Source organism: Aethalodelphis obliquidens, unplaced genomic scaffold (assembly GCF_003676395.1).
Source record: "Aethalodelphis obliquidens isolate GAN/ISIS:26980383/991018 unplaced genomic scaffold, ASM367639v1 scaffold30, whole genome shotgun sequence".
Taxonomy (NCBI): Eukaryota; Metazoa; Chordata; class Mammalia; order Artiodactyla; family Delphinidae; genus Aethalodelphis; species Aethalodelphis obliquidens.
Genome location: NW_020837974.1, coordinates 6,896,240 through 6,918,766, shown reverse-complemented (window position 1 = coordinate 6,918,766; position 22,527 = coordinate 6,896,240). Strand labels below are relative to the sequence as shown.

General features: G+C 52.4%; 3 protein-coding genes across 5 annotated transcripts; all 3 read right to left on the bottom strand.

The window, feature by feature from the left end:
- Positions 1 to 248: 248 nt before the first annotated feature.
- EPO (erythropoietin) lies at positions 249 to 3,693 on the bottom strand. The gene is made up of 5 exons (XM_027126004.1): positions 3,432 to 3,693; positions 2,740 to 2,879; positions 2,416 to 2,502; positions 1,994 to 2,173; positions 249 to 1,844 (listed from the first exon to the last, which is right to left on the bottom strand). Exons 1-5 carry the CDS (start codon positions 3,442 to 3,444, stop codon positions 1,686 to 1,688), a joined length of 579 nt encoding a protein of 192 aa, XP_026981805.1. The 5' UTR covers positions 3,445 to 3,693; the 3' UTR covers positions 249 to 1,685.
- An 8,946-nt stretch (positions 3,694 to 12,639) lies between these two features.
- On the bottom strand, positions 12,640 to 22,521 carry POP7 (POP7 ribonuclease P/MRP subunit). Of its 3 annotated transcripts, none has more exons than XM_027126007.1 (2): positions 22,298 to 22,521; positions 12,640 to 13,336 (listed from the first exon to the last, which is right to left on the bottom strand). In XM_027126007.1, the coding sequence occupies exon 2, from the start codon at positions 13,324 to 13,326 to the stop codon at positions 12,904 to 12,906; it is 423 nt and encodes a 140-aa protein (XP_026981808.1). In that variant the 5' UTR covers positions 13,327 to 13,336; positions 22,298 to 22,521; the 3' UTR covers positions 12,640 to 12,903. The 3 variants fall into 3 exon arrangements, with proteins under 3 accessions (XP_026981808.1, XP_026981806.1, XP_026981807.1); XM_027126005.1 differs by lacking the exon at positions 22,298 to 22,521 and adding an exon at positions 13,570 to 13,869; XM_027126006.1 differs by lacking the exon at positions 22,298 to 22,521 and adding an exon at positions 13,574 to 13,863.
- Positions 17,338 to 18,723, bottom strand: LOC113630506 (40S ribosomal protein SA-like). The gene is given in 2 exon segments (XM_027126003.1): positions 17,338 to 17,835; positions 17,837 to 18,723. Coding segments are annotated over 2 exon segments (759 nt in total). The 5' UTR covers positions 18,275 to 18,723; the 3' UTR covers positions 17,338 to 17,514.
- Positions 22,522 to 22,527: the final 6 nt, after the last annotated feature.

The window sequence follows — 22,527 nt, the reverse complement described above, 5'->3', positions numbered from 1 at the left end:
GAAATTGATTGTCAGGGGAAAGGGTAAAATTAGAAGTACGAATTCCCTGGCGGTCCAATGGTTAAGACTCTGCTTCCACTGCAGAGGACACGGGTTAGATCCCTGGTTGGGGGACTAAGGTCCCGCATGCGGTGTGGCCAAAAAAAAAAAAGAGAAAGAAGCAAGTAGGGATCAAGTGTGGAGTTGGAGTGAGTTTGTCCCATGTCCCCCATCCCAGGGGAGCTGGGAGGGCTCATGTGGCAGAAATAAGAAGAAGAGGGAAGGGGCTGAGTGCTGGGAGGATGGGGGATCCTGTCATCTTGGCCTCGGGCAAGGTACTTTACTTCTTCATCTGTACCATGGGAATGACTGCAGGGCCATTCTCCCAGGGCTGTGTGAGGAGTAAAATGAGGTCACATAAGTGAACTACCTGCAGTAGCTCTGGGCAGAGTGATTGATCAACGAGATGGTTGTCTGGGAAGTTGGCTCCCACTGTACCCCACTCTACTACTGCCCCTTTGGCAAGTTTCAGGGTAAAGCATTCATGGTAACCATCCCCAGGCAAGGAAAGTGCCACTGGATTTAGAGGGGGCTTGTGTGCTGAGGTGGCAAAGGCTGGTGCTGGGCTTGTGGCATTAGAAGAAGCGGCCACAGAGAAGAGGGTCCAGCAGGGAGCACGGGCAGCTGCCGCCAGCCCCCAAAGGGGCCCCTCCTGCTGGCTCCTGTGTCCTTGCCAGCAGCCGAGGCTCACTAAAGACATCAGCCTGGGGACTTCCCTGGCGGTCCAGTGGTTAGGATTCCGTGCTCTCACTGCCGGGGCCCAGGTTCCATCCCTGGTTGGGGAACTAAGATCCCACAAGCCGTGCGATTCAGCCAAAAAAAAAAAAAAGACTTATCCTGGGCCAGATGCCTACTGAGGACTAGCCTTGAATGGAGCCACGTTATTGACCAGCGCGGGCAGAGCTTGTGGCCTCAGGCCCAGTGGGGTCAACAGGTCAGACGGGCCATGCGAGGCAGCACGTAGGGCCCGGCCCCCTCCACCTCTGGTTTCCCGGACCTGCAGCCTGCTGCCAGGATGGGGGCAGAGCCAGGGAAGTAGGGGTCTCCCGGGAAAACAGAAAAGCCAAGAGCCAGGTTGCGGTTTCAGTTCTTGCCAGTGAGATTGAAAAATACACAAGACTTGGACCCAGTGAGAGCCGGGAGCAGCCCCCATCCCATCTTCACGGCTCCCACCACCCTCCTTATCCAGCGGGCTCTGCTGTCACGGAGTCCCCATGAGACCCGGAGAATTCATGGCTTGCCCCCTAAATTCTCCAGTCCGTCCTGTCCCTGCTTGCTAGGTGCAAAAGGAATTATTTGCCGTCCAGCTTGTCCCAGCATCACGCAGCATCGCAGTTCTGCAAGGCACTGAGATGAGTATCAGTGTCTCCCCGGCATGGCGCTGTCCCCAAGTTTAAGTTGAACTCTCTGAATTCCTCCTGCTTTGGAGACTCAGGCTGACCCTGTGACATCCTTAGATCTGAGTTGAGCTCTGAACAGTTCCTCTAGCCCCTGAGATATCACCGCTGGCCCTGGAGTGTCCGTGGGACAGTCTGGCGCTGAGCTGATGGCCCATCGACAGGGGTTGGGAGTGGAGGTGCAGAAGGCGTGGCACAGGCAGTGGTGGTGAGCGAGGTGGTGGACGTGCCCGGGGTGGGAGCACCGGGTCACCTGTCCCCTCTCCTGCAGGCCTCCCCTGTGTACAGCGTCAGCTTTCCCCGCAGGAAATTGGAGTAGATTCGGAAAAGTTTGCACAGAGTATCAACAGTGAACGTTCGGAGCGGGGCTGCAGAGGAGGCTGCGTTTGGAAGGGGGACGGCTCCCTTCTGCCAAGGAGAGAACAGGAGGTTACCAGTGGGGACCCCGGCAGGAGAGGGAACTTGGGACAGAATTGCAGCAGGGATTCCTTGGCGGGGCCATTCTCCCATTTCACAGAAAGGGCAAACACAAGTGCGAGGGAAGGTCCTACCCGTACCTGGGCTCCCAGTGCCCGAAGCAGGGAGGTGAGACTTCGCAGGCCGCTAACAGCTTTGTCCACGTGCAGCTGCAGGGCCTCGGATGTCTGGGACGAGTTGGCCAACAGGGCCTGGCCCTGCAGGATGGCTTCTGAGAGCAGGGCCAGGCCCTGCCAGACTTCCACAGCCTGCTGCTGGACCTAAAGGGAGTGGAGACTTGGAGTTAGCTGGCCCAAGCCAGCCCCGCCCTCCTCCCTCTCGGCAGCCCCAAGCAAACAGTTTTGTTGAATGAATGAATGAATGAACAAATGAATAAATGAATGAACATATTCCATTCAGCCCTCATCTTTGCTGCTCTGTTTCTTCTCTCTATCATTCTCCTTCCTGCCCTAGGAGGTTCCCAAAATGAGACTCCCCAAGAGGAAGGAAAAAGTGAACTCACCTCCATCCTCTTCCAAGCATAGAAGTTAACCTTGGTGTCCGGGACAGTGATGTTCTCACTGAAGCTGCAGCCCTCAGCACAGCCCAGCTGAAATGCACAAGCCTGGAGTCAGGGGCCCCAGGGGCTCCTGCTGGCTTCGCCCCTTACCTAGCTTCCAGGTGTGCACTGGGGACTACCACTCTTATTACTTTTACTGGGGGCTCTGGCTCCCCGCTTCCACCCCTGAACCAAGTGCCGGGGGGGGGTCCAGGTTCCTGGATCTTGGGGGAGACCCTGGACCCCTGAGGGTGAGTTCTGTGGAAGGTCCTGGGGAGGGGGCCTCACCGTGGCATTTTCGGCCTCCCTGGCCTCCAGGATGTACCTCTCCAGGACTCGGCTGTCACAGATGAGGTGTGGGGGGGCGCCCAGGACTGGGAGGCCCAGAGGAAGCAGCAGCAAGGACAGCAGAAGCAGCAGAAGACATTCTAGGAGAGAGAGCTGGGCTGAGTGTGAGGCCGGGACTTGCAGGAGAAGGGGTGGTTTGGACCTGCACGTTCACCCATCCCGCTGCTCTGGCCCCGCGAGTCCTCCCGACCCGAACCTTGCGAGCGCTCAGGCTCTGCCTCCTTTGCCTTCATTCAATCCCGCGGCCGCGTGCACACCCCACCCCCCAGCTACCGGCATCCACTTCTCCCGGCCAAACTTCAATCCCGGTGTGACAGAGGCTTCCCCTCTCGCAGATCCGAGTTGTTGCTCCCAGACCCAGGTATCAGCTCCCTCGGCACCCACGTAGCCGCCCCTCTTCTCCCTGGACCCCCAGTCCTCCATCGCGTCTCCAGCTCAGATTCCGACTTTCCCGGGGACTCCCCCAGCCCGGCCGGCAGGTGAAGGCTGCCCCATCCCCCTTGCCCTTCCGGGGTCCTTGGCAAGTCGCAGGTCCTTGAACCCGGCCACCCCGGGGCCAACAGCCCCAGTGGTAAATTCCTCCTCAAACAGGGGCCGGGCGGGCGGGCGCTCCCGCGGCCGGGAGTACTCACCGCGCACCCCCATCTCCGCGCCTCGCCCGGCCCCTCAGCGACCTGGGGCTCGGCGGGTGCCCGCGCCGGGGGCCCGCATCCCGGGAAGCTCGGCGGGGCAGAGCCACCCCGCCGCCCGAAGGAGGGGGCCGCCGTCCGGGGCGCCGAGCCGGGGTCGGGGCAGAGCGCGCAGGGCCCGGGGCCAGGGTCCGGAGGACGGCGCGGCGAGGCGGCCGGCCGGGGTTGGCCCGGGGACTGTTGGCCCGGGGAACTGCGGCGGCGGCCGGGGGTCGGGGCTGTTATCAGCTGTGTGCGTGCGTGTGGGGGGTTGGGGGGGGGCTGTGTGCGTGAGGGGTCGCGGGAGGGGGGGGCCGGAGGGGTCAGAGCCGGGGGCAGGACACCTGGGTCGGGGGCTCGCCGGGGCGGGAGCCGAGCTGCCGCCCCGTCGTCGGACCCCAGGGTCTCGGGAGGGGCGGCTGGGTGCGCGCAGCGGGACGGGCAGAAGGCTGCGCTGCGAGAGCAGTGCCATTCTGGGAAAGGCTGGGGACCCCGACGTCCCCCCAGGGAAGGGGGCGTCCCAGTCTTGGGCGGGGACTAGGAGCTGGGGCTGTCTGGGTTCCTGCGAGGCAGCTAGGGCTGGAAGCCCGGAAGGTGCCTGCGGGGCGAGTCAGTGGCCTCCTCCTCACGATCCTAGTTCTTGTTCTAGAAACCAGTGTTCTTGTTGAGAAATTTAACGGGGCCGCACAAAGCAAGAAACCTGAGGGGGTCTTCTCCCCCACTCCGCACTTTTGAAGACCCCGAAAACCCAGAAATTGAACTTTTAGGTTAGACTGCATGGTAAAATTCTTAGGAACTCTGAAATAGAGTGAACCCCCAGAGTGATGGCCCTTGGGATTTGCAGCTAAGCCTTTGTGGCTTCTAGGAAGCCCTGAGGCAGCGGGGGAGCTCCCGGGGTGGGGGTGGGGGGCAGGAGTCCAAGGCTAGCTGGCTTATCAAACCTTGGAAAGTGGCCTGAGTCCCTGAGCCTCAGTGCTCTCACCTGTCAAATGGGCCTCATGAAAGCACCAGTGCCAGCTCATGCAGCTTTCATAATAGACAGGGAAGTCCTACAAACACTGGCGGTTATTTATACGTTCATTCACTCCCTCCCCAGTCCCATGGTATTAGAGATACTTTATTCATGCGTTCAGTGCCTTCTTTGTGCAAGACAATTGACTAAGAACTTTTCAGGACAAAAAGGTGTTTTGAGCCCTAAGTCCTGCCTCCTGGAGTTTGTAGTTTACAATAGAGATAAGGTGGGGACACGGAACTGTGCACGAGGACTGGAGTGTGCGGATCCGAGCTGTGAGAGTTTGGAAGAGGGGGAGCTCACCTCTAGCTGGGAAATCAAGGAAGATTTGATGCAGGAGGTGACAACAAGCTCAGCCTTGAAGGGTGGGTAAGATTTCAATGGGAAAAGATGTGAGGTGGGTGCAGAGGCCGGTCCAGCCAAGTGCTTGGTGGGTCAGGTGTGTTGGGGCGAAAGGTGGGGTGGGGGAGGGAGAGGTGGAGATCAGACTAGGGTGGCGGTTAGGGAGAGGTCAGGTTGTGAAGGGCCTTGAATGCCCCTCTGAAGAATTTGGAGTTTGTTTGGAAAGATGGGAAGTATTCATTCATTCATTCATTCAAGAAATATACATATAAGAGTACCTACTCTTGGCCAGAGACCTGGGGATAGAGCAGTGAATGAAACAGACAAGAATGCCTGCCCCGGTGGAGCTGACATTCTAGTGGAGAGATGGATGATAAACACAGAGAATGAATAAAAGATAGAGGAGCTCCAATGGCTAAAAGAACTAAAAAGGCCCAGGAGTGTTGGAGGAGGTGGCAATTTTCGATGAAGCAGGCAGGGATGCCTGCTGAGAGGTGACAGAGGTGAGGGAGGGAGATAAGGGGTGGGGGGAGGAGCCTGATCAAAGAGGGGTTCAGAAAGATGAATGCGAGGGGTGGGGAGGCAGAGGCTTGTGGGAACTAACGAGGGCCCGAGTCACTCCCCTGCCCTCCGCTCACTGCGAGCCTGCTCTCGGGGTCCTCCCCGAACCTGGTGTGCGGCTGCTGTGGCTCTGCACACCTCACTACTTCCTCTGGTCCCCGTTTCCTCCTCAGCACCCAGGCAGCCTCCCAGCCCCACTTGGCCCTCAGAGCCCAGCTCTGGGACAAGATCCCAGCTGTGGGACAAGCACACGCACACTCACGTCCACACACGTCCGCACATGCGTTCTGTCCCGACCCACAGCACACCCCCCAGCCTCTGCTCTCTGGGTCCCCTGACTCCTGCGTCACTGCCCTGACCTGACCATGGAGAGGGGCCGGGGACAGATCGGGGGTGGGGGGGAGTAGACACAGCCGGAGGAGAGGAGGAGCCGTTCGGGCTGTGGGACCTGCTTCTGCCCTCACACCGGTTTGTCAGAGGTCCCCAGGCCCCTGCCTTCGAGAAAGGGAGATGGGCCCTGAGCACCCAGCCCCTAGCTGCTGGGGCCTGCTGGACAGGGGTGATGCTGGCTCATCCGCTGGGGCTTTGGGAGAGAGAACTGCGATGCAGCCTGGGAGAGAGGGCAGAGTAGAGGATCTCAGCTCACCCTGCACCCAATCCCTAAGCTGTAGTAATCCTACCAAGAGGGCAGAGGCTGGTTTAGGAGCCAACTTCAACCCAGGTGCTTGTGGATACTGCCCAGTAGGGTCCATGCATCCAGCCTTGACAGCAGGGGCCCCTGAGGAGCAGGAAGCTACCCAGGGCTCTCCCTCCGATGCCCACCACCCCCCTGCCAGTGCCCCTCCATCTGCCTGTTTGTATTTCTCTGGCACGGGGCTGGACCAGTGCCAGGACCACCACGGAGGGTCTCCGCACCATCCCCTCCAGTTATCCCCAGCCCTGCCACTAGAGCAACTTTCCCACTGAATAGCTCGTTCGTGGCATTCCCCAGAGCAGGAGCCTGCAGCGGTTCCCGGTTGCCTCTGAACTAAGACCCTCTGTGCTCTGCCATCCACCTACCTTTCCAGCCTGTTCTCCCACTTTGCTCACTCCCACTCGCCTGCATCACGTGAGCTCAGTTAGATGGTTTGCTGCTTCCTGCCCTTCGCTCACTATGTGCCTTCCACCTGGATCACCCTCCCCCTCCCACTATGGCTCTCAAAAGCCCAAACCCAAGCATTACCTCCTCTATGAAGCCTTCCCTGATACCCCAGCAGGAAGCTGTCTCCCTGCTCTGGGCTGCCATCCTTTATGTACACGTCTTAGGCCTCTCCTGACTGGGCCACCATATACAGCTGTCACGGTTGAGCACTGCACAACTCCAGGGGGCGCCATTCATATCGACCCTGATGAGAACGGTACTCTCTGGAGTCATGCAGCACAGGTGCTCTGTTAACCGGAGGAGAGAGCAAAGGACAGTGTAGGCAGGTCTTGTTCACCTGGGTGGCACTGGGCACCCAGCATGTTGCCTGTTTATGGGCTTCCCTCAAGTGTGGTTTGCATTGTGTGGTCCCTCCACTCCAGACACCTCAGCCAGAGAATGGGAGACCTAGAGGGAGGAAGTGAGCTCCTCATCCTCTGAATGCTTGCTGGAGCCATGCCTGGACAACCTAGCTCTGGGTTCGTGGGGGCCTCAGAGGCCTCCATCTACTTCCTGAGCAGGCAGCCCCCCGAGGCGGGGTCTGAACCAGAGGATGGCGGGGGTGGAGGCAGGCTCTGTTCCATGGAGTCTTCCTGGCAGCCAATTGAGACTGAAAATCCAAGAAGCAAATTTACAGCCCCCTGAGCTCTCGCAGACCCCCAGGCAGCACGAAGTCCCAGCTGCCTGGAGTCATGTTGGGGACGAGGGGGGCCTCTGGACTTCTCCTCCCTCCTCCTTTCCAAGCAGTGGCTTCTCAGCTGGGCTCGGGAGTTCAGCCAGCAGCCCAAAAGACCTTCTGTGCTGGGAAGTGAGGTGGCCGGGACCTTGGAGGGTGCGGTGGGGGAGGGCTTCCTGGCGCTTGGGGAACTGGGAAGGGAGTGAGGACTTGGAGAAGGGATTCCTGCCAGACAGCAAAAGGAAGTCCTGTGCGAAGGTCACTTTGGAGAAACTGAGGGAAGTTCTGCTTACTTGGCCACAGAGTAGCCAGTAGAACCAGACATCCGGGTTTCTGTTCTCAGCGAGCAGCTCTGTGGCTTCAGCAGGCTAATGGGGCTTGTCTGGCAAACAGGGGAGCCCAGATTGGAGGCCTGAGCTGTGCCACTAGCACCTGACGTGGACAAGTGACTTTACGTCTGAGCCTGGGGATGGTAAAAAACTCTAGTAATCGCTTGCCAGGGCTGTCGTGTGATTATGTAATGCCCGGCACAGGGTAATCAATAAATGCTAGCCATTATCACGGCGCCCTCTGCTTTGCTGTGGCTGCTACCTGGCTTTGGAGGCCTGGAGACCAAATCTGCAGCATGTTCGTCAGCCCTCCTCCGGCGTCCTCCACTGCTCCCTCTGGGGAGCTGGGCGTGGGTTCACGACACCTTATCTCCGGTGTTGTACCTTTACCAAACAACTCACTGGTAAAGGTCATGGGGATAGTGGGGTGCGGATGGAGGTACCGCCGGGTGTACACATCCACTGCTCTTTGCAGAAACTTGGCACTGAACAAAACTGAGTGAAATGGCATCACTGTGGGAGCTGGGGGGTGGCAGGGGGTGAAGACACAGATATCAAGACAAGTCTCACACTTAGTTTATTCAAAGCCTGGGGCCAAACAGGGGTTTCTTGTCCCATTAACATGGGTCTCCTCCCAAGGGAGGCCCGGAGAAGTCCCAAGGACGTTGGACTGAATGAGGCCTGAAGCATTACCAGGCCAGCTTCCTTGGTTACTTGTCTCTTGCCTCTCCTCCAGTGCTTGAGTCCTTGAAGGAGGGCGCCCAAAGCACCAAGACCTCCACCTTGGGATCCAGAAACACTTCCCCAGGTTAGGTTTCTATGAAGTGTCAACCCCATCTTAGGATCTCTTGCTCACAAGTATGGCTGGATATTCCCAAGCTTCTTCCCATGGCACCCATCCTTTATCAGAAGACAGAGCTGCTAAGTTGGTCAGAGTAGCTTTCCTGTCCATGCAAAAATAAAACTAGAAAATCCTAACTTAAAACACTACTGGCCATATCAACGAGAGTAATGTCTTTCTCCCATGTAAGATCTTTGCAGGGGTGCAGTCGTGAACACAAAAGTTTCATTTTGTTAACATGGGGCTTAAGGATTTTGCATGAACTCTATTTTTTTTAATTTTATTTATTTAATTTTTGGCTGCGTTGGGTCTTCGTTGCTGCACGCGGGCTTTCCTCTGGTTGTGGCGAGTGGGGGCTACTCTTCGTTGCTGCGCGCGGGCTTCTCATTGCGGTGGCTTCTCTTGTTGAGGAGTATGGGCTCCAAGCACGCGGGCTTCAGTAGCTGTGGCATGCGGGGTCAGTAGTTGTGGCTTGCGGGCTCTAGAGCGCAGGCTCAGTAGTTGTGGCACACGGGCTTAGCTGCTCCGTGGCATGTGGGATCTTCCCAGACCAGGTCTCAAACCCAAGTCCCCTGCATTGGCAGGCGGGTTCTTAACCACTGCGCCACCAGGGAAGCCCTGCGTGAACTCTTTAGGCTCTTCCTACTTGGAGGAACATAGGCCAAGATCTACTCAAGGTAGTTTATAGAAGCCTTAGACATACTCTTAAACCTCCAAGTTTAGCAAATATTTTCCCAAATTGTTCATGGTTCACTGATAACCAATGAGTTACGAGAACCTATTGCTTGACAGAGGCATCCTCCGATCTGTATATAAGCAAGACCTTCTGTTCATGTCTTATTTCATCAACCAGCAAGTAATTTTAGTACTTTCAGGAAAGTATATTTTTCTTGCAGCAAACGAGATTCATAGACTCTGAGCTGGAAGGGACCTAGGACATCCCATGAAGGTGAACTTCCACCCTCTGCTTGCACACTTCCAGTGAAAGATATTTGGTGTTTCTAAGGGAGCAGAGACTTGTTATAGGGTAGCCAATAACAAGCTGTCCTCCTGTGCATGCATACATCCAGCCATTCATCTGTCAGATATTTATTAGTTACTGGATTGCACAACGGAATCGCTGCTTCTCCTTGAAGTCGTCTCAGCAGTTCGATAAGGAACTCCCCTGATCACCCCACCTAGGGAACAGACCAAAGGAACAGGCTTTGTAAAAAAAAAAATAATAACGTTTTCCTGTTACAAAAACAATACAGGATCATTGACCAACTAGAAAATATGGCTAAACCAAAACACATCAATTAAAAAGCACCCATAATGTCATTAGGAAGATGGAGTCATAAGTGGTCATTTTCACAGACTTCTCTCTTGGTGGGATAACATTTGCCTCACCCCCAAATCTGTGTAGCGGGATATCTCTTCCCTAAGGAACTACATTTGACACATGCCTCTAGTCCAACTTCCCTATAGGCTCCAGGGTTTGTTCCCCCAACTCCTGACCAAGCACTGGGAACTCACCTAGAAGGATCATCCGCCCATCCAAACCAGTTCATGAGCTCTGAGGGCCTCCCTTCTTCCCTGCCACGCGTGCCACAAAGTAAAAGCCGACAGGACTAATAACCCAGCCTTGTAAACCAAACACACACAGATCACCTTCCTTCCCCTCTCCCCATCCCCATGAAGAGGCTCAAACCATTCCTTAGCAAAATGGCTCAAGCTAACAATAGTAGCCCTTACTATTTTTTGAGCCCTTACTAATGCTAGGACAACTCCAAGCACCACGTAAATGATTTGTCTTTTTAAATCTGTCCTTTTTCCTATTAGTTTTTAGAGAACCAGGAGTTTATACCTCTCCAGGCAGACCTGGCGCCTAACACAGATTCCATACAACCAGTGGGTGCTCAATAATACTACGGATGATGAGAAAAGGTCTACACTCACCTCCAAGACGAGCGTTTCCAATCTGGCCTCTGGGGATCTGTTTTCGAAGTAGAAGGTCATTTCGCACTCTCTGTGGGCTCCATAGTGGTTGAGCAAAAGGGAGGGAAACTGCACCTGGACACGCCTTCTACCCCCATCACCTCCCAAGCTGTGATGGAAGACACTTCAGAGAACCAAAGAGGGAGGGAAGCAGAGGCCAGCACTGGCCTCCCTGCAGAAGGAATGCAGAGCTCCCTGCCCGGTCCACCACGCATGGACTCCAACAGATGCGGGAGCTTTCCCCACGCCCCCTACCTGCCCTCACACCCCTTCTTCCTTCGGTGGCAATGACTAGGGGCTGTTTCCGCAGACCTGCCACTGAGGGAAGCCCCACTGGCAAGCAGTGAGAGAACTCGGAGTAGAAACAACAAACAAATAAGCTGGGAGACGTAGCTGCCAAAACAAACCAAATGCAAAAGGGCTGCTGCCACCACCTCTGCTGGGCCCAGGCCAGGAGCAGAGAGCGGAGCACATACGTGCAGGGACACACATAGTTCCCTCCAGCTCCCTGCCGGCTCCCCACTCCGTTACTGGGGGCTCCTGGACAAGGGAGTCTTGCAGTCAAGGCTGATAGGGAGGGACTTTGCTGGCGGCGCAGTGGTTAAGAATCCGGCTGCCAATGCAGGGGACACGGGTTCGAGCCCTGGTACGGGAAGATCCCACATGCCGCAGAGCCCGTGCACCACAACTACTGAGCCTGTGCTCTAAAGCCAGCAACCCACAACTACTGAGCCCGCGAGCCACAACTACTGAAGCCCGCGCACCCGGAGCCCGAGCTCCGCAACAAGAGAAGCCACAGCAATGAGAAGCCCGCGCGCCGCAACTAGAGAAAGCCCGCGCAGCTACTTTCTAGCTGCCCGAGTGACCCTCCAGTCCCAGAACACACCCTGCTTGTTCATTAATCCCCTCTGTGCATGCTGACCCCTCTGTCTGATATGCCCTCTCCCCTCTCTTCTGCCTGGCAAGCTCCTTTTCATCCTTCAAAACCCAGGTCAAAAGGTGGAACCATCTGAGACCTCACCAGGAAGTTAGCCATTTCCTTCTCCACACTTCTGTATCGTGGCTATTCTTACTTCTTACGTAACACATCTTACTCATTTCACAAAAAATGGGTATATCCACCTTCCCAACTAAGTGGTGAGCTCCTTGAAGGCAGGGGCCATTTCATACCCATCTTTGTATCCCTAGGGCCCAGCCCAGGCCTTGGTTCACAGTAGGCACTCAGCATGTATTCAGTTGTTAGAATGAAGCGCTAGTCCTTCTGTAAGGAGTTCACTTTCCTGAGTGGCTGGCAGTCACTTCCGCAGCATGAATCCCTCGTCAACAGGAATACTCAAGCCAGAGGGAGAGGTTTTGTTAAACGAGGAGGCTAATTTTCAGAACCCCAAACCAAACTGCCTTCCAAATTCTGTTACTAACGTTTAGATCAAAGGCCTTCAAACTCCTGTGTCCTCGCCCAACAGTAAAACTGATGTCATAACTAGCACGTATGTGTCTACATACACATCTATAACTGAAAGTGTCAACAAGATATTATCATTGAAGTTGTACTTTATTTTACTTGCTTTTTAAAAGGCTTTGACCCAGTAAATTGATTTCAAGACCCACATATGGGTCACCACCCACTTTGATAAAAATTGCTTTAGGTGACTTGTTTGATAAACATGAAAAATCAGCTCCTCCTACAAATATCCCAACAAAAAAGTACTTATGACCTGTGTGCCCAGGAATTCAAAGGGAAGGCAATCCTTTCCTGCTTAGAACAGCCCAGCCGCAAGGGTCTGAAGGGCTCTGGACCATAGCTGTTTAGAACAATTTGGGCCCCACAGGACCAGGAATCAAATGAAGCAGTGTCTCAGTCCCTACCCCAGGCTGACACAAAGGAGGCCCCCATCTTTGTTTGCCCTCTTCACCCTTAAACCCTCACCCTTCCTGCGCCTGGGAACCGCCAGCAGAGAACCTGATGCTTTCCTAGCATACAACCACACCCCAGCTGCACTCCAGCGGGTGAGAATATATACTTTATCTGCCCTGCCTTCTTCTATGAGGATGAAATATTTTAAAGCGAACATTGGAATTGTCAGGCTTCTGCACTGTACTAAAGTTTATTTTAGGTTGCAGTGTCCGTAGTACAATTTATGCTTTCTGTGACGGCAGGAAACACTGGGGTGCCCCTACTATACCTAAATCCTTGTAAAGTTCTTTCCTACTCTCCTTTCCAGAATTTACATAGGGGAGAGGCAGTGCAGCGTGGTGGCAGGGCACCGACACAACTTGACACTTTTTATTGTATACGACAATGGTTACAGACCACAAAGGTTCAGGAGGCCCCACTGCTTGGGCCCAACAAAAGACAGTATTTGCCCTCTCAATTCAGAGTCCTCTGGGCTGCGAGGGGACAGGCTTTTTCCTACATGGCTCTGGAAGAAGGTCCAGGACAGTACTCAGTACAAGAAGAGCCACATCTGAGCCTAGCTGTACGGGGGTGGGTGGATAAGGTGGGCCAGCCTCATCTCAATCACTTGGGTGTGACCCTGAAGACACGGATGTGGATGGCCGAGTTGTTGCGGATCCGGGTCAGCGGCTCTCGCGTATCAATCTCTGGTTCCAGTTCATCGACAAGCTCCACGGTGGAGGTATTGGCAGCCACCTGCAAGGACCCGAAGCTGCCAGCCTGCAGCTGTAGGGCAATGTTGATGGCGCGGTTGATGGCCAGGCCCAAGCCGTGGATGTAGATCTCACTGCATGCGTTCTGACCCCGAGCCCCTCCATCCAGCAGTTTCTGGCAGCGGGCCAGCTGGGCCTTGAAGTCAGTCTTCATGTTGACATAAATGTCATTGGGCCTCCGGGGCAGGCGGTGGGGGAGCCGCTTCCGCAGGGTGTACTCCACCGGGTCCAGCTCAGCCTCGACGGCTCCGCGGGGCTCTCGGTTTTCGGCCATGCTGTGTGCCCTGGCACGGGGAAGAGACGAGATCAGCCAGGGGTGACGAGCGACCAACGCTTCCTTTCCCACCCCGTTTCCTGCCCAAAGGGTGAAGCCGGAAGAAGGCGCACTCGACGCCTCTATTCCCTTCCACTCACCTCAAGCTCCCGCATCTCCCCCACCCCCAGTTCCTACTCATTCACCACATCGCCCCCAACCTCCAGGCCCCTCCACCGCCCCCTTTCCCCAGCTCTTCCGCGCCTACTCTCTCCGGTCCACAGTGCTCTCCACGCGCCGCGGCCCGCTCCCCTGCCAGGGCACTCAAGCGTTGCGCCGACCGGCCGGAATATAGGGCGCTTCTCGCGACCCCCAGGCCCCAAGAAGGAAAGGTGAACACCGCCGGAACGCTCGAGCGCTAGAACCCAGCCGGCTCCTGGCTCCTGGCTCCTGAAAAGGGTGCCGAGTGCGCACGCGCGCTCGGCCCCTGCAGCCAAGCCCGCGGGATCCACGAATCGCCTTCCTGGCCTCCGTTCTCCCGCCCCTTTCCTGAGAGCTCGCAAAACCGCGCGATGTGTTTGAGTAACGCGAGGCTTCCGGGGGTGATGGGATCTACCACGTGTACGCCTCCCAGGCGGGGCGCAGAGGCAGGAGGCGTGTACCAAGTCGGAGCTGGGGAGGGTCTGGGAAGGGGAGGTCAGCTTTCCTGGGCCAATCCGAGTCCCCGGTTCGCGGAGGTGTCCCGAAGGGGAGAGGGGAGGAGAGGAGGCTATTGTAGGGGCGTGGAGGATTTGGGGGTAAGGGTCTTCCAAAGATAGTAGGGAGGGCAGCGAGTTCCATAGAACGTGATCGCGAAGGGGTCTGAAGTCAAGTCTGCCCTCTCGCGTCCATCGCAGTTCCTCGGGTCAGAGGAGGTGTGGCAGAGTTGGCAGAACTGACCTCCCGCCCAAGGTTCCTGTTGCCCAAAGACCGAGGGCGGGTAACGAGTGGCGAGGCCCAGCCCTTGGCGAAGGACAGCTCTCCGGGACTCCTCTGCAGTTCACGGGGACCCGTCCTTCTTCCCTGCGTCTGGCAGGGCTGACCTCCCAGGCCAGCCCCTGGGGACGCGAGCTATGAACCGCAGGTCCAGGCTTCACAGCTCCCCTGGGCCCCCCTGACCCACTCGCACCCCTCCACCACCCCCACCCGCCGCCAGCTCTTCGGTCACTGCCCAACACCTGGGAGTACGGACGTGCGCCCCCTGGCGGGAAAGTGCAGGGCAACACCTGGGGGTTGGTGGCTCCCCAAGACCAGTGGGAAGGGGCTTTCTGCCCAGATTGGTTTAGCTTCTGTAGAGTTCCATTTGAAAATGAGTTAGACCTGCAGTGAGGACCTCAGTTCCCTCATCACTCAAATGGGGATGAGAATTCCTGTCTTGCTACTGAGTTGCAAAACTCAATATAACCTTACAAACTGTAAGCCTACACGTTAGCTTTTTTTTTAATTAAAAAAAAATTATTTATTTGGCCGTGCTGGGTCTTAGTTGTGGCATGCGGGCTTTTAGTTGCAGCATGTGGGATCTAGTTCCCTGACCGGGGATGGAACCCGGGTGCCCTGCATTGGGAGCGAGGAGTCTTAACCACTGGACCACCAGGGACGTCCCTGAGCTGGCATTTTTATGCACACCGCCCCCCCACCCCCACCCCAGACCTCTCTCTAGTTGCCTGGGGTAGAGTCTGACCCCAGTTGACTGGAGGTTGGAAAGAGGCCAGGCTCCTGAGAACTTCTCTCCCAGCACCATTTAAATCCTGTGGTTCTTTTAGCTTCAGATTCTTACAAGTTTGGGGGGTTATTTGGGGTTGAAGAGGAAATGCTGGCTACAACCTTACTCCATCTCAGAAGTGACATCTGAACAGAGTTTTGATGGACAAACAGGAATTCTTCAGGGAAGCAAGGAGTATTCTGGAAACACTGAACAGTATTTTTAAAAGAATGGAAGCAAAACCTAAGCTTCCACCTCAAGGAACTAGAAAAAGTAAGGCCAAAGGGAGAAGATGGGAGGAAATAATAAAGAGCAAATATAAATGAAACTGAACACAGAAAAACAATAAAGAAACTCAAACCAGAAGCTGGTTCTTTGACAAAGTCAATAAAATTGACCTCTAGCAAGACTGACAAAAAAGAGAGAACAAGAAAAAGAAGACTCAAATTATGATTATCAGAAATGAAAGAGGGGATAGCACTAAAGATCCCATAAACATTGAATTATACTTGGAGAACAACACAAACAACTCTACACACATAAATTTCACAGCTTAGATAAAATGGACCAGCTCCTAGAAAACAAACTACCAAACTAACCCAAGATGAAGTAGATCATCTGAATAACTCTGTAACTATTAAGGTAATTAAATTCATAGTTAAAAAAAAATTTAGAACAAGAAATATCTAGGCCCACATGGTTTTACTGGTGAATTCTACCACGCACACAAAAAAAGGAAGTAACACAAATTCTACACAATCTCTTCCAGAAAACAGAAGAGGAAGGTACATTTCCTAATTAATTTTATGAGGCCAAAACCAGACAAAGATAATACAAAAGAAGAAAAATCACAGATGGATACCTCTCATGAACAACACAAAAAATCTTCAACAAAATGTTAGCAAACTGAATCCAGCAGTATATAAAAAGAATGATATCCACAACCAAGTATAGTTTATTCCAAAGATGCAGGACTGGTTCAGTGTAAGAAAACCAATCAGTATTATCTACCATATTAACAAGTTAAAGAAAAAAACACATACAATAATGTCAATTGATACAGAAAAACCACTTAAATAATTTAGTACCCATTTATGATAAGAGCTCTTAGCAAAAAGAGAATGGAAGGAACTTCCTCAACCTGGTAAAGAGCATCTACAAAAAAACTACAGCTTCCCATCATACTTAATGGTGTAAGAGTGGACACCTTTCTCTTAAAATCAAGAACAAGGAAAGGATGTCATCTCTCACCACTCTCATTGTTGGAAGTCCCAGCCAGTGCAATAAGGCAAAGAAAAGATTGTAAAGGAAGAAAAAAAACTGTCTCTATTTGCAGATGACATGATTGTGTATACATAAAAAGTCCCAAGGAATCTAAAAAAACATAATTAATAAATTAGCTTATTAGCAAGTTTGCAGGATACAAGATTAACATACAAAAATCAATTGTAGGGCTTCCCTGGTGGCGCAGTGGTTAGGAATCCGCCTGCCAATGCAAGGGACACGGGTTCGAGCCCTGGTCCAGAAAGATCCCACATGCCACGGAGCAACTAAGGCTGTGCGCCACAACTATTGAGCCTGTGCTCTAGAACCCGCGAGCCACAACTACTGAAGCTTGTGTGCCTAGAGCCCGTGCTCCGCAACAGAAGACACCATTGAGAAGCCCGCACACCACAACGAAGAGTAGCCCCCACGCGCTGCAACTAGAGGAAGCCCGTGCGCAGCAACAAAGACCCAAGGCAGCCAAAAAAAAAAAAAAAAAAGTTAAAAAAAAATCAATTGTATTCTATGTACTGGCAATAAACAGCTGGAAACCAAAATTTAAAATCATTTACAATCACTCCAGAGAGAGAGGGGAAGGGGGAGGAGGAAAGGAGGGGGAGCGAAAAATATTTAAGTATAAATGTAACAAAACATGTACAAACTCTGCTTAAAACTACAAAATGCTAATCAAAGATCTAAATTAATGGAGACATATACTGTGTCCACGTATTGGAATATTCAACATAGTATAGATGTCAATTCTCTCCAAATTTAATGCAATTCCTATGAAAATCCCAGCAAGAAGTTTTGTAGATGTAAATAAGTTTATTGTAAAATTTATATGGCAAGGCAAGAGAAGTTAAAGCAATTTTGAAAAACAAAAAGTTGGAATCACACCACCTGATTTTAAGACTTACTGTGTAAACACAATATCAAGACAGTGTGATATCTGCCAAGGGACAGACACAAAAATCAATAAAATGGAATAGAGAACCTAGAAATAGATTCACACAAGTACAGCCAGCTGATTTTTTTTTTTTTAAGAAACTGTTTATTTTCCATCAACCTATTTCCATTTTAAGAGTTTGTGGAAGAACTGCTTAAGACCACTCAGTGCTTGTTCCCACCCACTCAGCGGCCTGAGCAGTGGGAGCTGCAGACCAGTGTTCAGTGGCAGGTTGAGCACTCCAGCCTCCAGTGGGGAGCTACTGAAGAGGCACGGGGACACCTGCACACCTTTGGACCAGTCCACCACCTGGACTGGTAGCAGTGAACTCAGGAGCTGGAGCAATCCATTCACCCTGAAATTCCTCCTTGGTCACAGCCTTCTCAGCTGCTGCCTGCTCATCCTTTTCAATCTCTCCAGGATCTCTGTAGAAGTAGAGATCAGGCATGACCTCCCATGGGTGTTCACGGGAGATGGTGCCACGCATGCGCAGAACTTCCCCGGCAAGCATCCACCACATCAGACCCACTGGGATGGAGTGAGCTCCCTTGTTGTTGCATGGGATGGCAATGTCCACATTATCGCAGAGGAGAGTCTGCGTTACACAGAGCAATGGTAGACAGGTTAACGTAAGAGGCCTCTGGGAGAGGCAGGTGGTCAGCCCTGGGATCAGTAACCACCGGAAGTCTTGGCTCCCGGAAGGCTGCCTGGAGCTGGTTAGTGAAGGTTCCAGGAGTGAAGCGGCCAGCAATAGGAGTGGATCCAGTGGCAGCAGCAAACTTCAGCCCAGCTTGCTGGCCAGTATTCCTGGAGGATATGACACTGACATCAGCTGGGTTTTCAATGGCAACAGTGGCATGAGCTGCCAACAGAAGCTTCTCCCAGGTTCTCTTCAGATTTATTATGTAGATGTCATCACTTTTCCTTTTGTAGGTGTACTGTTCCACTTGGAAGCCAAGGTTGGTGCCACCTAAGTGGGTTCCTGCTGCAAGGAATTTGAGGACATCCTCCTCCTTCATTTGCAGGACATCAAAGGCTCTGGAAATTGTGAAAGTTTCCCTTTAAGTTACGATGGGAGTCCAGAACAACGCCGTATGGACCCCTGTCTGGCTGGCGCGGAAAAGCCAGCCAGCTGATTTTTGGCAAAGGTGCAAAAGCAGCTGAATGGGGAAAGAATGAGTCTTTTCAGCAAGTGGTGCTAAAACAACTGAATAAATAGGCAAAGAACTGAACCTCAGCCCTATGCAAAAAATTAACACAAAATGGATGGTAGATCTAAACATAAAATGGAAAATTATAAAACTTTTAGAAGAAATATAGGGAAAAAGTCTTCACGACATAGGGTCAGGTAAAGAGTTCTTAGATACAACTCCAAAGGCACGATCCATTAAAGAAAAAAATTGAGGACTTCCCTGGTGGCACAGTGGTTGGGAGTCCACCTGCTAGTGCAGGGGACATGGGTTCGAGCCCTGGTCCGGGAGGATCCCACATGCCGTGGAGCAGCTGAGCCCGTGTGCCACGGCTGCTGAGCCTGCGCTCTAGAGCCTGTGAGCCACAGCTGCTGAGCCCACGTGCCACAACTACTGGGGCCCGGCGTGCCTGAAGCCCGTGCTCCACAGCATGGGAGGCCACTGCAATGAGAGGCCCGCACACTGCAGCGAAGAGTGGCCCCCGTTCGCCACAAATGGAGAAAGCCCATGCACAGCAACGAAGACCCAATGCAGCCAAAAATAAATAAATAAATATGTGAAAAGTAATATATGCTTTAAAAAAAACCTGATAAATTGTACTTCATCAAAATTAAAAACTTTTACTCTGTGAAAGACCACCCAGCCACGGACTGCGAGAAAATACCTGCAAATCACATATCCAACAATGGACTTGTATCCAGAATAAAGAACTCTCTAAATTCAAGCGTTAGAAAACAACTCAGTTACGGACTTCCCTGGTGGTCCAGAGGCTAAGACTCCGTGCTCCCAATGCAGTGGGCCCGGGTTCCATCCCTGGTCAGGGAACTAGATCCCACATGCTGCAACTAAGAGTTCGCATGCTCCAACTGAAAGATCCCGCATGCCACAACGAAGATCCCGAGTGCTGCAACTAAGACCTGGCGCAGCCGAAAAAAACAAAACCAAACAAACAAAAATAGAAAATGGGCAAAAGTCTTGAACAGAGGGTTCTTTAGCAAAGAGGGTATAAGGATGACAAATAAGCACATAAGATGTTCAACACAGCCATTATGGAAATGCAAATTAAAACCATGATGAGATGCCACTGCCCACCTATTAGAATGTCTAAAATTAAAAATTTTGACAATACTAAGTGTTTAGGAGAATGCAGAGAAACTGGATCTCTCATACACTGTTTGTGGGAATTTTCAATGGTCCAGCCACTCCGGAAAATAGTTCGGCAGCTTCTTCTAAAATTAAACATACACTCACCATATGACCCAGCAAGAGCACACATGGGAATTTACAAACTCGTACACAAATGTCCATAGCAGTTTTTGTAATAGCAGTGTTTGTTAAAGCCCCAGACAGGAAACAACCCATGTGTCTTTCAATGGGTGACTGGTTAAAGTGTGGTACATCCCTACCATGGAATACTACTCAGCAATAAAAGTTGGATCAAGGAGACCCTTTAGGCTCCTGGAAGACTACATACATCCTAGAACAATACTGTGCTGAGCAGCTCAGAGTTTACTGTGGAAGGCAAACAAGATGAGCAAGACAGTGTGACCGCTGCTCAGCATGGAGCATGGATAGGGTTCAGTGGACCCTCAAGGAGGTACAGCCAATATGACCTTGGGGGGATGCCAGGTGTTCCACAGGACGCAATGGCTAAGGTGAGGCAGTAACGTCTAGCAGTTGGGCTCAGATCCTGTGCAGTACCTCCTGTTACAATGGAGAGGTCTGGAAGGTCTGAGCCCTGGGAGATAGGGAAGTAGGAGGGAACCAGCAAAGGATTCAGAAGGAGCAGCTGATGAGGTAGGAGGAAAACCAAGGGATAGGGTGATCTGGAGGCCAGGTGAAGAAAGCATTTCTTGGAGGAGGTAGTGACCAGCTGTGTCATATGCTGTTGGTAGGCCACAGGAGATAACAAACCAGTGGATTTAGCAATGTGGTGATTTTGCACTGGGGACTTGACAAGCATTTACACTTGATTGACCAAAGAACTTAGCTCATTAGAAAAAAAAGGCAGAGAGTTTGGCTGTTTACTCTTACTTGAGACTTCCCTTTCATCTCGATAAATCATCTAACCACAACTCTTTGTTTAGTTCAAAAGCTTCCAAATTCAAAATAACACAGACCAAGGCATTTTACAGCATAGTCTTGAATAAACCTGAATAAACAAAAATATCTTAGGTCCAAGTGATTTTCTTCATCCAAATTCTTTTCTTTAATTTTGTATGGGAGATTCACAGTTCTGATTTGTTTCCTTTCTCAGAGAGGGTGCTTATGCAATTCAATTTCCACAGTGTCATCAGCGGCAAACGCATTCTCACTTTACGGCTGGGGGAGATTACTTGGCCGGGATCACAAGCTGGTATACAGGAAACCCAGGGCGATCGATCAATTACTCCAATCTTCTACCTTGGAGTCCAGCGTGCTCTCCCTGACACAAAGCATCTGGTAGGTAGGTAGGTACTACTGTCCAATCAAAAACATTTTCATGATAGCATTCGAAGCCCTCAACTTAAGTTTCACTTCACTTCTCATCCAACTAGCAATCCAGGTCCTCTTCTCCCATCAGCCTGGCTTGTCACTATTCTAAAGCTGATGCTCACTTTTCTTAAATCTACCCAAATCCTGCCCTTCCTTCCTGCTCAGCACAGGCCACCACTGTCCCTGACTGCTTCCCCCTCACAGGGGTTTCCCCCCTCTTTCCCCTGTACCATTTCTCCACTATAATTTACAATCTCACATTTGCTAATTAATCATTAAAACAGGCCAAAAGGCTAAGACCTTATTCAGAGGGTAGGACACATCTAGGAAAGTGGGCGGGGGGGGGGGGGAAGCAACAACAAAAGCTTTGGAGTAAGAAAAAACAGCTGTCATAAACGTGAGAACTTTGTTCTAGAAGAACTTGATTGGAGATTGGATTCTGTTGATATATTTTCACACAGTTAACAATGTGAATATTGTGGACCCAGAAGGCCCCACTAGCTAACATTTGTGGAGTGCCTGCCCTATACCAAGCACTGTGTTAAGTGCTTTACCATACAATCCAGAGACTCAGAAATGAGTAAAGTTGCTCAAGGTCAGTATAGGATGGAACCAGCACATAAGCCCTCGCTTTAAACAATTGCATTTTCCAGCCTGTGAACAAGCAGCTTCACTGACTACACTGAGGCAGGAATCCTGACTGCCAGAAAGACAAGGGAACTGAAAAAAGCAGACACGAAAACTATAAGTGCATAGGAACCTGGGGTGTGCTCCGTGCAAGAACAAAGGGCCTTCCTGGTAGCTCCGGAGGTCGGCGCTCCGTTTTGGCGAAACACAGAGGACTCAAGTTCCAAGTCTGAATTTACCCTTCCCTGTCCTGAGGATTATATTGTTTTTGGTAACGGCTGTTTTAGGAAGCTGGGAAGTAGAGTATACATTCTGGCGTAACTTCCAAAGAAAATGGTGAAAACACACACAAGACTTTTTCATCCTAAAAAGTTCAGGGAATCGGAAAAGTCATTCTTGAAAACCTCCTTTTTAAACAAAGGCGGTGTCAATCTACTTCTCACATTTGCATAGTAGTTTCTCTCTTTCCGAAGCCTTTCACACTCACCTATTTTAATTCTTTCAGCACTCCGGAAGGGAGTGGAATGGGGGCCAGGGATGGGGCGGAGCAGAGCATCAATACCTTACTATAAAACAGAAACTGAGGCCCGACTGCGTCAACTCCTTCGCCCCCGAGGTCTAGGGGGCTAGTCGGTGGCGGAGCCAGAAAGAAACTCCAGGTCTCACCAGCCAGTGCTGCCTCGGACTTGTTTCTAAACCATTAGGTTCCTCGTTTATTTCGTATACCCCGGGGATGTCCGACGAACACACCTCTGGGTTGTACGTGGTCTCCTTCAATCCAGGCGGGCTTCCCGGAGGAAGCCGACCGTCCGGGAGGCGGGCGATGCCGCTAGCGGCGGCCTTCGTCGCGATGGTCGCGCATCGCGTGCGGAGGGGGGGGCAGCCGGGGAGCACCCCGGGGACACCCTCACAACCCCCCCGGCCCGCAGCAGGCTGTGTCACGTGAGGCACCGGGCTCCCAGGTCACGTGCCGGGGGGGG